Here is a 13,619-nt window from a genome sequence, read left to right on the forward strand (position 1 = left end):
ATGCCATTATAAACAGTTTTTTGCATCCTGCCTCCCTCCTGTTTGCTTTTGTTTCCCATAGAGGTGTTCGGCATAACTTACTAGTAGAAGCCTACCTGGAGATGAAGGGCCCGCAGATTTTCTGGGAGTGGCAGAGGGATGTGGTCCAAGTTGTTATCGGTGAGGTAGAGATGATGGAGATCATACATATCCTGTAAATATTCCAAATATAAGGACTTAATAGAAATTAATGGTGCCACAGTTGTAATTTTCATTCCCTGTCCATGCAACTATTTGTAAAATAAAACATGCCTGTTCAGGTCTTGTTTTGTAAAGTTGAGGCAAATTTGGTTTTCTGTGTTACTAGACAATTCAATGCGTTTTGAAGGAATTAATAGCAAGCAAATATTTCTTGATGCAAATGAAATATGTTTCTCAACCTCCAGGAAGAACCTTGCTTTGCCCACTCAAACTTTCTCAATTTAAGCAAAGTAGTGACTTCCCACGTAAGACATTCTGAAATAAGATTTTGAAGATTTTGATGAGACACAGCAAGAACTGCCTTCATGTTATAGGAATGGAGAAATGAGAATTTCTCCCCAACAAAACCCTGCTCTCTCTAGCCCAAGTCCTAGGGAAGGGGCAGCCTAGCAAGACAGAATAAATTTAGACAGTAACAGGCAACTCTAGCCAAACACCACAGGACAAACTGACTCACTACCACCCATGCCAACAAAATCTGAGCGGGGACACTAGATTAGGACTTTTGCCAGGCTCTAATGAGGGGCGCTAACTTCCTTGCCCTCCAAGGGGCAGTCACAGGAGGGCTAGTGGAGAGACAAGCTTTCCACCATTGCCCGGTGCTAGTAGGTCCACACCACCCCTGTCACCTCCATGGGAGTAACAGGATGTCCCTCAAACAGTATGCTAAATTTAGCTGTTAAACATATATTTGGAGGAGCAGCTTGAATGGAGTAAGAGTGAATAAGAAAGCCCAACTGGTTACTGTCTCAGACTCTATGCTGTTATTCCAAGCAAGTCACTCGAGCCCGAAACTTGCTTCCTTCTCTTAGATAACAAAATTCATAAGGTTAACTGTTACTGCCCTTCTTACAAATTCAGAAGTTTTCTATCCTCAAGGCACCACCCATACTGTACAAGCAGTTGTCTTTCTAACCACATAAAATACTCCCATTAAGTGGAGTTCTTGGTAAACATGAGTGATCGAGCTTACACCATTTCCAGGTGCAGCTTATAGACTGGTGCCCCAGGTGGACACCCACTTCTTATTCCAGCTCTGCTTTCTGTTCTTGGTCCTTGAGCAGCCTCAGAAGGTACCAGAACACAGTATTTTCCCAAAGCATGATACATAGTGTTGTAAAGTTTATTTAAGAATTAAAAGTCTCATCAAATTGAATCTTGTTGTGGAAATAAAATGGCTAGTCATTGATAGCAAAGGGAATGAAGATGAAAGTCATATTCAAACTTAGGGCTCACTTTAAATGCTTCCTGTTTTATTCCTTTCCTTCCAAGTCTATTGTTGCTAATATCAATAAATGTCAAAGTGGTCGGCAGTTCTGGGAGCTGCCTGATTTTGTTGTCACGGAGGACAAGCTCCCGGAGTTGAGGCAGCTTTCTGAACGCATCTTCATCAATCTCAGATATCACATTGGATGTCAAATCAATCCTTCTTAGATCATCTGGAAGAAAAAATGAGGGAAGTAGTTAAATATTCTTGAATATGTTTGCTCACATAAAAATGTAAATATACATTTTCCCACATACCAGCAAATACAAGTATGAATTTAATTAACAATGGACAGTTAATGAAACAATTATTTCTAACAACTTTATAAAATTGGATTATTTTCTCAAAATACTATTCATATTTGTGCACTTATAAGAAAGTGTAAATTTAGCAAGGAAGTTGGCACATTGTATTTAAAATACAATGCTCTTTTCCCTATATTCTTCATAAACATAGTTTGGATTTTAGTATTTAAAACATTTTTCTCAGTGATGGCATATTGTTGTATTTTCTAGTAGAAAATAGATTAGCATTAAAATACAAGTGCATTAAAAACAGATTTTCAAGTGATTGAAACACAATGAAGACAAGTACCAAAATTCTTCAAAGTTGGCAACAATTACAAAGTCAGAATGTACGCTTGCATTCATCAATCATAAAGCAATTGTGCTTTAATGGAAGCTATTCAAGCAAACCAGGTCCCAGTAAATATATGAATATGACATTCTATGCTTAATGTTATAAGATAAAATGAGTTGGCCTATGAAACATAATTACTTATTATTTCTATTTGGTTGAAAATGATTTGAGAATATCAACAACTATACATTTCATAGCAACCTTTAATTATTCATCATTTTTTTCTTATAATTAAAACAAACCTTCAAACATATAATAAATAAGAGCAATAGATTTATAAGTCATATTTTGATATTCAAATTACAGTACCAGCATTTTACAGTGCAAAAATTTTAGGAAAATCTGTAAACAGAAGGGTATTAGTGCTGTCTTCCATACTTAGGCTTGCAAAATCATTTTTGTTGATCTTTTTAATTCTGTTAAAGCGGGAATAGAAATAAGCAGTGCTCTTGGGCAGCGGAGGAATAGCATCAAGTTCATGGTCATCACAGTACACGGTGGTACTTATACAAGTACACAGAAGGCAGGTTGGAAAGTCTAAAAGATAGAGCAAATAGTTACATGTAAGTGACAAAAGCAATTTCTAACAAATAATATGTTTAAGAATGATTGTTGAAGATTAGATTCTCATATAGACTATCCTGGCATATTTCATATTTTCTCATATAGTTTTAAATAAATGAAATACTAAAGTAAATGAAATATTAAAATATCAAGTATACCAATTAAGGATGCCCCAATAATTAGTATATTCTTTTAATGTTTTAAAATTTTATTTTACATTACTGAGTAAATACTGCATGAATGTTGCTTTTATACTTATTAGAAATTCTATTTTCAAATTTAAATATTAAGATTGTGGTTTTGATCATCATAAAACATCACATATAATATTTTTATCAGGTCTTTGGTCCAGTATTTAAAACCCCAGTGAAACACAACAAGAAAAAGATAGGGTAGTAATCATTAATGTTAGTTCACTCAGTATGTATTTATTGAATCTTTTCCATGTAATGGCACTGTGCTAGCTGGTGAAACAGTGGTGAGCACAAAGAGACACAGTTCTATTTTATGATCTGCCATGTAAGATGAATGTTAATCACACAAACTGATAAAATGATAATTGTGGTAAATGTCATGAAATAGCCTATGAGCATAAAATAGGGGAATTAGATCCAGTCCGAGAGTCAGAGTTCTCTTGACGAGGTGATAACTGAGTTGAAATCTGCAAACAGAGAAGGACTTGACAGTGCAGGGGAGAGAGAGAGTGTGCAGGCAGAGGAAGCAGCATGTGCCAAGTCCCTTCACTCTGTAGGGACTGAAAGTAGTCCAGGCAGCTACAGCGCAGAGAGTATTGGGCTGTGTAGGGCATAACACGCTTGAGCCTTCTAGGTTTTGTTCCTTATCCTATGAGTAAGCAGGGGTATTACATGATCAGATTTCCATGTTAAGATATCACCCTGCTTGAAGGTAAGCTGGAAGACTGACAGAGACCAGTGGGCAGAGTGGAGATGAGTGGTCTAGATAAAAGATGATGGTTACTTGGTTAGGTTAATGGTAATAGAAGAGGCAACAGATCCAAAAGATATTTGTCAGGCTGGAGTCTATCGCAGCATATTAATCTAGTTTTCTCTATGATACACTGGCATGCGTGTCTGCACGCGCACACCTACCCCTCCTTCACTCTCTGCGTATTGGTCATGTAGAAGACAGTAAGCTTCCAAGGGAGACAGAGAAGTAGTGGGCAGGAAGAAAGGAGGACAACAGGATGGGCAGTATTATGGAGGCCAAGTGGAGAGATACCAGAAGGAACAGGAATAGAAAACAGTTTAAGGCTGCTGAGATGTCAGGTAAGTTAAGGGCTGAAACATCTCTCTTGGTTTGGTTACTGTGGTGATTATGGGAGGCATCAGTAAGAGCTGTGGAGGGCTGAGGTTGGAAGCCAGTATACAGTCACTGAAGGAGAAACCTGGAGCTGAGGAAATAGTTACAGCACATAGAGACAATGCTGTTGAGATATCTGACTTCAAGAAAGAGGCGAGAGAGAGGATGATAACTATAAGAAGATACGTTTGTGGTGTATGTGTTGAGGAAAATGGACTAAAGTGAGAGAGATTTGAAGCAAAGGATCCAATGGAGGAGAGGCTGACTATAAAAAGGATCCCGAGAGGGCAGCAGGAAATGGGACTCAAAACACAGGAGGAAGGATCCCACATATGGGAGGAGAGACTGTTCCTCTGTAGTAATAGGAGGAGGGGGTTTAGGTGCATGGATGTAGGTGCAGGTAGATTATACATCTGAAGACAGAAAGACAAAGAGCTGCTGACTGGAAAATCTCATCGTCTTTGTGATTTCTAAGCTCTCTGATCAGCTTGAGGAGGAAAGAAGGGTTCTGAGATATGAGATAGATGGAGAAAGTGAAATAGCCATGAGAGACAGAAGAACGTGATGGAAGAACTGTCTTAGGATTGCTCAGTGATCAATTCATCCCCTTTTAGCTTAGACTTTCCTGGTTTTAGCACTGAAAGTCCCCTCTCTGGATCTCCTCACTTCTAGGCAAACTGGGACATTTGGTTGCCTTTGTTGAAGAATCCATTTCTGGTCTGTGATCAAGATCTAGTAAGGCACCTACTAAGGTCTTATTGCTATCATTAAATAGAAAAGTCATTTACCAAAGCAACTTCTGGAATGAAAACTACTTCAGGAGTGGAAATCTAGGGGAAAAAATTTAAGAGGGAACTGTAAAGTATTTAATCCTTGCTAATTTCTCCAATGTTATACATCAGTATCTGCCACTTAGCATAAAATTTTTATAAAGTAAGACATTTGATTTTCTGTATATTCATGGTTGTGCTAATTTAGCAATAGTTGCTTAGGGTAATTATATATATTCACCCTAGTTATAATTTAATTCTAGTTTTTCCATTCAAAATTCAAGCCTACTTTATATGGCTTTGGAATATTATTTTTAGAAATTGGTATTCATAGTAAAAGTTAATACTTTGAATTTTAATGTTCTCAATATTTCCAAACTATTTGACTTTAATGAATTTATAAGATTTAACTTTAATTTTAATGTTTAGAATTTCTGGCAGTACTTCTCTGGAAATTAAAATGTCAATTAAAATTTTAACTTCATTACTCATCCTCAGACTCAAACTTTTTTAAAGTCACAGTTTTTTTTTTTAATATGGTTTCAAAACTGACATTATTGAGCCATAATTTTAGCTAAAGCTTTTAAACAGATTGGGCATTCTGCTTTTCTGTTGTTCCTGGCTCAGCTGAAAGACCCCAAGTACAGGTAACGATGCCACTTCTGAAGGATCTGAAATTACTTTAAGTGCTATTCTAGAGATGTTATTTTGAGGACTTTCTCATTGTGTGTGTATCCCCCTGGTTCGGTCTGTAGAGCGTCCTACTACCCAAAGAAAGTTGACTGTGTGGAAAGAATACGATGTGTTCATTAAGGACAGGATTTAGTGGCCTCTGTTTTCATTCCAGCACCACTTCGTACCGGTACTCCATGATCTTGGGCAACTTTTATAGTATGTTGGAATTTTAGTTTTCCTACTTATGAAGTGAAGATAATAATAACTAGTGTGTACTTAGTGTTGTGGTGTCTCTTCGAAGAGTTACAGTACATAAAACACTTTAGTGGTCTGGCGTATAGGCAGTGTTTCACAAAAGACAACTTTTTACACTGCTTATTGGTGAACAGTTAAAAACTCCAAGAAGCAGCGAGTAGATTGGTGGTAAGCAAAGAAGGGAGAGGTAGAAATAGACAGTTGTTCAACGGGTATAAAGTTTCAGTTCTGTGAAATAAATTAAGTTCCAGAGATCTGCTTACAACACAGTGCCTTAGTTAACAGTACTGGACTGTACACTGAAAATTTTGTTGAGTTTAAAAAAATACACTCTTCTATCAACAATAGAATAATAAGAATAACATTTATTATGTTCACTGTGGGCCAGGCACTAAATTCATTCACTTAACCCTTACAACAACTCTATGAGGTAAGATCTGTCATTTATTATCTCATTTTTAGATGAGAAACAAAGGCAAGAAAATATTGGCTGCCTTGCTCAAGACTGTCTATCCAGCAGTCTCAAAGCTGGGCTTTGAATGCTCTTTCCTCTCCTGTGTTCTCCCCGTATGTTCTGTAGAGACTTTTCTTCCATTACCTGTAACACATTCTTGCCCCTAAGGTGGTTTCTGTGTTTGTCTCCCTGTCCTAGATGAACATGTCTGTGAAAACAGCAGTCCTTTTAAGACAAGTGTGTATCTCCAGAACTTACAGTACAGAGACAATGGATACTAACTAAACGTTTGTGTTGGGAACTCTGTTCATTTTTCCTGTAACCCCCACATCATGCCATTCTGTGTGTGTGTATACGTATTCTGGTGTGAGTCCACGTGAATACCCCCAAGGTTGACATGGACAAGTTCTAACAAGAAATACAGGCAAATCATAGAATCATGTTTAGCACCAGGAATTCCTTCTCATGAACTAAAAGGCTCTGGTTTAGATCACCTTCAGGTCCCACAAGATGAAGTCCAAAGTTATGGAACACTATCTTCTCTTTTCCTGTCTCTGTTGCTTCCTAAGACTGAATGAAAAGAGGCCTGTTTTCCGGTAAGCACACAGACAAGGATTTGACAGGGTTGCTTCAAACCCACTATGTGAAACGAAGAGCTTCATGATCCCTGGCAGTTCCTACGCTTCCTAAGCCAGTTTCTTTGGTAATCATTTAAAAAATTAGTACTAATACCTTCACAGAGGTTGTGATCGTCAGATGAGATGATGTGAAGTGCTGAGTGTTAATGGCCCACAGAATGTACATGCTTAGTCAACACAATTACCATTACTACCATCATCATCATCATCATCATCATCCATCACTTTATCACTTCGAACTGCCATAGCCTGATCTCTCAGACACTGACCTTGCTAATAGTATATCCTTTGTTCTAGAAATGCATTCCACCACAAAACTTTTGGGTAATCATGCCAGACAAATATTTTCATCCAGAATCTTTTGTTGTTTGAAAATTTCCATCATGCCAACACTGAATTATTTAAACAGCCTGATTATTTTAATACAGAATCTTCTGCTTCAAACCTAGCCTATTGCAAAGCTTTCTCTGTGGGTCACATGGCTTTCCCTGCGGAGTTGGAGCTTGGCAGTTTTGAGGGATGAACAAACGGGAGTCATTACAATTCTGCCTTGATGGACCTGACCTTCATTGGTGTGTGGGCCCAGAACCCCTGTGAATTCCGGCTCCTGAGGGGAAGAGCCATCGATCAGCCTAGGGGTGGACTCCTCCTCCTCCTCTTCAGCCTCCTCTGGCTGTGGGGGCGGGGTGAGGAGCTCTCTGTTCTCCGAAGGCATCACTGTCGCTTTTTGAATCTGAAAAAGAAGCAGAATTTCCTCAGGCAGGCAGCCTTTTCCATCGCCCTCTGTGTCAGGGACACAGATTTAAATTATGTCTATCTTTGCCACAAGAGGCTGCTCGTGTTCCAAGTTCAACACAGTATGATGTGGCTTGCCTGGGAGGCCACATGTGGTTCTAGTTAGTGTTGTTGTTTTTAATTAACTTTGTTTCTCAAATCTTAGTAATAGTTTCCAGTGCCTTTTTCCCCCCTTTGGTCTTGCTCTTTTAAACGCTTTTACGTGTTTATGTCATAGGTTTAAAAAAACCTCATTTATTGTATTCTAAATACACAGCATTGCAAGAAGGCATTATTATTGTCAAAGGTTCAAATTAATCCAGAAGTGTGCAGAGTGAAACCCAAAAACCCCCTTCACCCTGCAGCCAAAATTCTACTCTCCTTGAAGACAATAACCAATATGGAATTGATGCGTATTTTCCAGTCCTTTTAATTCTTGGCTTTCTAGATTTAAATATTCTGTCCCTTTACAAAGACTTACAGGTCTCCAGTTGTCTTTTTAGTGAAAAAATATCCTTTATACTAAAATAAAATACATGGAACCGTGAAAACTACACAATTTGATTATGATACACCATTTCTCATGTATTTTCACTGTTATCTGAATAGCAAGTATTACCAGCAAGATTTGGGTATGTTAAAATTGACATTTTTGAGAGCTTTGACAATAGGAAACACTTTTATAGAATTGAAAAAAATACAGATTTTTTTCAGGGATTTTGTTTTAGATTACACTTGCTTTTCTCTTCTTACTTGCATATTTTAAGTAATGAGCTGTTGCTTCTGAGAGCACTGCATTTAGAAAAACCACATACTCTGAACTTCCTTCCCTCGTCTCAAAATCTATTCCTTTGTACCATTTAATAAACACCTACCTCCCTACACCTGCTTCCCTGACAACCTTTTGTAACCTTGGGCAGGAAATCTGCTTAAGACAATTGGTTGTCAGCATGCAGGAACCACCCTCTGGGGCCTAATTTCCTCATGGCATCTCAGAATTCCCCAGTTCTCCCTTTATCCCCTTGATAGAGCTTCTGGATTCTTTCCACGTTCTTGACTTGCTTTCATTAAACAAGCAAAAAAACACACAAATAACTCTAACTTATTTAATGTCAAAATGATATGTAAGCTATTACTTTCATGTAAAAAATAAATGCATAATTAAGTCAGATGTTTTCTGAATATCTTAGATAGATGTCTAAGATAACCGTAAGATTTGAAGATTGACTTATAATTTAATGTCACTTTGATAACATTTGAATACATGGCTTCACAAATGAAAGTTACCCTTTCAAAGGAGCACTGAACTTTCTTTTGTCAGTTCACTTTGCTGACCTGTGTCTCCTTCCGTTCTGTAGTTTCTCCATTTCAGCCCTTCCTACGTTGTAGGGTATTTGTTCCATCAGTTTTCTGCCAATACGAGCCTACTTGATATACACCTTGAGTGATGCCTTTTATCTCTGTACCTCAAGGCTGTAGCGTAATAGGTGATCAACAAGCACTTCTTGAATGTAATTTTAAAATTTGCTGTCCAAAATGCATCTAATTCGCAGCTCTAAGTTTAATTTTAGAGATTTTGCTAAGAAATACCAAAGAATATATTAGTGCCTACTTTAATGCATTTAAAGCATGAAAGCAAACCAAAAGCAAATTATATGTATTTGGTGCACTAGAAAGCCATCCATGAAGGTATTCTAAAACCTGTCCAGAAATCTCTGCTTCAGAAGATTGGGCACATTTCCTTAAACAGAGAGACATAAGGTTTCCATCTGCAGGGTCAGAAGGAGGCAGATTCAGAAGGAATGGATTTGCAGAGACCAAAAGGAGGCTCCAGGAAGAGCGGAAATTGAGACAGATGTTTCATGAAATGGAGGCAGCCTAAAGGGAGAAACACATTCCAGACACGTTGCCTTGAATCTGTAGCTTTGTAGGAAAAACGTTTGCACATACTCCTTACAGATAATTGTTTTTCCACTGATTTGATGTGAAGCTGTAAGATCTCACTTGTTGTCAGTATAATGAGGCAAGACAGCTTTTGTGTTTATCAAAAACTGTTTTGTCCATGCTTACTTGCTAATAAAATGTGAACGTTGAACAACTTTTAAGACCAAGGAAAAGGAATGCCTTTTCAGTTCAGCAGAATTGCAGAACTGTAACCTCCAAGTCCTGTGCCTGGAGAGCCTTTGGCATTGCAGACACCTTTATTCTCACCATCAGATAGAAGTGATTTAGGCTTCTGTCTTCTTTCCCTCTTTAGCAATGTTCATACTGTGACATGAAGTTGTGAGGCAATGCGTGCAGAGAAACGAGGCCAGGGAAACGTGACCACCTGGCTCTCCATGCAGCAGACTTTTACGCTTATGCTGCAGAAACCTAAATTTGGGAGTGAACACAAGTGGCCAGAAAACATCCCTGCCATGCGCGCCCACCCCCTGCACCCCCCCACCCCTGCTTCCTTAGGCTACAATTGGTAACACTTAAATGCAAATATAACTGAGCCTCTGGTATAAATATTCACTCTTTTGGAGTTTTTCTCCATTCTTTTTCTTTTTACCTCCTTATTTTACTCTGACTTGCTCCCTACTCAACTGAATTTTTAATCAGTTCATTATATTTCCATAAAGTTTAAAAACACAATGCAGGGTAAGTCCCACATATGACCTTGAGCTTTGTCACTGCTGCATTTGCTTTAGCTTGTTGACCTAGTACCAGCAGGGTACATCTTGGAGTTGGTTGGTTGTCTATGTGTAGTATCTTGCTTACTGGCCTTGGAACTGTAGATAACTGGTGCCATGGTAGACTGTGTTTAGAGTACCTTGCATGTCCATGAAGGAGGTACATCTCTACCAGAGATGGCAAGTTCATAGCCTACAGGCAATGATCTGGGTAGAGTAAGGTCTCAGCAGATGTCAGGCTGGAGAGATAATAGTGCCAAGGGGAGTCCTCAGCCTTGCCTCAGCCTCCACACCTGGCATGGCCTTAATTCCATGTAAACAACTCAACACCTCCACGCAGTCTCAGGGAAAGGGGGGCTGAAATGACCCTGAGATGTCTTAGACAAAATTTCTGCTTGTTGGAAAAAGAAGAACTCTTATAGAAAGTGGTTCAGTTACATTTCTGGTACCAGAGTCTGTGTACTCAGACTTTCATCGGTAATATTTACTTTGTTATTAACAATACTGCAAAAGATTTGAGACTCATTCTCCGATAATCAACAGAGTTGTCCATAGAAGAGTCTTTCTGTAAAAGTACTCAGCACCATTTTAAGTGACAATAACATTTGGTTAAAGATAATTTTAATCAAATCCATTTGTCCCTTAACAAAAAGCACATCTAAGTGATCTATACAACCATATTACTGTCATTAATCCTGCTTAATTTATTTGTCTTAGTTTCAGAGTGAAGGTATGAAAAATGAGTGTGTTCAGAAACAGCAGTCACACTTCTTCCTGGTCGTCTCATTTGCCACTGAAACCCTTCGGCAGAGACTTCTTGTTGAACATGCTGATATTACCTGTTCAGGATGGTCACAAACCATTTGCCATTAAGCATTGTGTTTAAATTAATGAAACTTAATGTATTTTGGGTTTTGATGTTTTAATAATTCTTAATCTCTGCACTTAATCTGCACTAAGTTTCCAATGAGGAACTCAGTGAAAATGTAATATATGTGTGATGGAAAGAATGCTGTGAAAGAATTCAGGTTACTCAGATTTGATGCCTACCTTTATGAGTGAATGAAAGGATCACTAACTGAATGAGTGAACTTATAAATTACATAAGGTTCGCCAGTCTTTATCTCATCAACCAGACTAAATATCTGAGCCAAGCATTACTTTTAAGTTATGATCAACTGTCCATTTTACCTGTCACTAATATTCTCTAAACATCTATCAATACCATGATTTTTCCTCCCTGTCTACTACCATCACCATAATCTAAGTTACTATGTTCTCTTGCCTGGAATAAAGAAATAGTCTACTTACAGGAAGCTGGGATCTCCTCTACTATATATTCACCCTGCAGTGAGAATAAACTCTTAAAAATGCAAAATTGGCCTGTCTTAATCCCTCAGTGGCTTTTTGTTGCTCTTGGTAACCACAGGAACAATGGCCTAGCAGAAACACTGTCACATATTGATTAAGAGGAAGGGTCCAGCCTAGATGAGTTTGAATCTAGCCTAGCTGTGAGACCTTGGGCAGGTTATGTTACGTCCCTGAACATCTATTTGTAAAATCCTGATATAAATATTATTATAAATAAATAGTGTTAGAAGGAGGACATTAATACATGTGAAACTCCTAGAATAATGTCAGATACATAGTAAGTGCTATGGAAATGTTTGTTGTTATTATTAACATGAATGTAAAACTCTTTGACTCACAGAGTCCTGCATGGTTTGCCCTCCCAATGTCCCCTTCCTCCCTCTCCTGCCAGTTGTGCCCTATGAGCACTGGCAGTCTTTAGTTCCTTATACTCTCTGTGCTCCTTCTTCTACAAGGACATTTGCATGCACTGGTCGTTCTGCCTGGAACTCCCTCCACTCCTCATCTCTTTTCCCTTATTTGATTTTTAACAACTTTATTGAAAGTATAATTGATATACAAAGAACCTCACATATTTAATGTGTACAATTTGGTAAGTTTGGACGTATGCAAACATCTGTGATGCCATCACTACATTCAAAATAATAGAGATATCCAACACCTCCCCAAGTTTCTTGCAACTACTTATCTGTCTCTTATATCTAGTTCAAGTCTTACTTCCTCGAGGACACATCTCATGATAAATGAAACTTAGACAAACATGTTTGGTGGCCCTCAGAACTTTGTATACTTCTATTGGCACATCCACCATTGAATTTCTGGTAGTTTTGTTTTTTAATTGTTGCAGTTATTCCCTTCCTTAGATCCTTTGCAACATGACTTTTCAACTCCTACAATCAAAAAGTAGATGCTAATTTCTTATTCCTTGAATTTTGAATTTAGACTGGCCTTCTGATTCGTTTTAGTCAACAGAATGTATTGACGTTGTGCCAGTTTTGAGGGTAGTTCCCCAGAAACGTTGCAGGTTTTCATTTACTCCCTAGGAGCCCTTCGCAGGCACCATATAAACAAGCCGGCACGAGCCTGTTGAAAGAGCACACAGAGTAGAGGAAAGCCACATAAGCTGAGCTCAACCTAGGCCAGCCAGCCCTGAACCAACCCAGCAGCTGGTTTTGAAGGAACATGAGTGTGAGCCCAGGGCAAACTGAAAGCGTAGCACAGCCCAAGTTGCTCAATTATGAAGTTGTGAACTAAATAAATGGGTGTTTTAAGCCACCAAAATTTGGTACTGTTTGTCACACAGTACAAGATAACTGGTACAGGTTTTTATGGTGTATATGTGAATATTGACTAAAATCTATTTTCCCATGAGGGTTAATACCATTTTTAATCATTATATTCCCAATGTACCTAGCAATTAGTAGGCCTCTTGATAAGTACTGTTGAATTAGTAAACAATGGCATTTTTGATACTTTAAAGGTTTATTTTGAATATCAGAATAAGAAAATATTTCAACATACTAAAAATACATGAGAGCAAATGTAAAAGAGATTACAGTAATTAATGGCTCAGACATCTCCACATCTGCCAATGGACTTTCATTCACTGTAGGTGCAAACATATTGTGAAAGGAAATGAAAGAAAATGTGCTCTGAATTCACTTGATGACACTGGTTTTGAATCTGCTGCTGATCGAAGGGTGTTGGTTCTATATTTAAGGGAAAGTTGAAATTAAATGCTCAGAGTGAGAGCCACTGCATTGCAGAATTCCTAAAGGCACTCTTCATTTGGTACTCTACGTAAATGATGCTACCTGGATTTTGGGACTGTAATGACCCTGCCTGAGTACGTGTTAGCTCTAAGAGGTCAATTAATAACCAGTCCTGAAAGTTTCCTCTATCTTTCTTCACATCTTCTTTATCTCAAGTGTACTTCCTATAGTTTTAACACCTCAACTTAGGCAGAGATGGGAAACT

The 13,619-nt window shown here is 38.2% G+C and overlaps 1 protein-coding gene and 1 long non-coding RNA gene across 2 annotated transcripts in view; one reads left to right on the top strand and one right to left on the bottom strand.

Annotated features, from left to right (window-relative positions):
- Window positions 1-13,619, top strand: part of LOC105092215 (uncharacterized) — a 447,960-nt gene that overhangs the window by 196,230 nt on the left and 238,111 nt on the right. The window lies entirely within an intron of this gene.
- Window positions 1-13,619, bottom strand: part of EPYC (epiphycan) — a 32,671-nt gene that overhangs the window by 4,532 nt on the left and 14,520 nt on the right. The window contains exons 2-5 of the mRNA XM_010983861.3: window positions 7,387-7,555; window positions 2,525-2,683; window positions 1,477-1,679; window positions 96-191 (exon numbers count right to left, since the gene is read on the bottom strand). Coding sequence (XP_010982163.1) covers window positions 96-191; window positions 1,477-1,679; window positions 2,525-2,683; window positions 7,387-7,555 — 627 coding nt within the window. The remainder of the gene's footprint in view (window positions 1-95; window positions 192-1,476; window positions 1,680-2,524; window positions 2,684-7,386; window positions 7,556-13,619) is intronic.

The sequence above is a fragment of the Camelus dromedarius genome, chromosome 11 (genome assembly GCF_036321535.1).
Source record: "Camelus dromedarius isolate mCamDro1 chromosome 11, mCamDro1.pat, whole genome shotgun sequence".
Lineage (NCBI taxonomy): Eukaryota > Metazoa > Chordata > Mammalia > Artiodactyla > Camelidae > Camelus > Camelus dromedarius.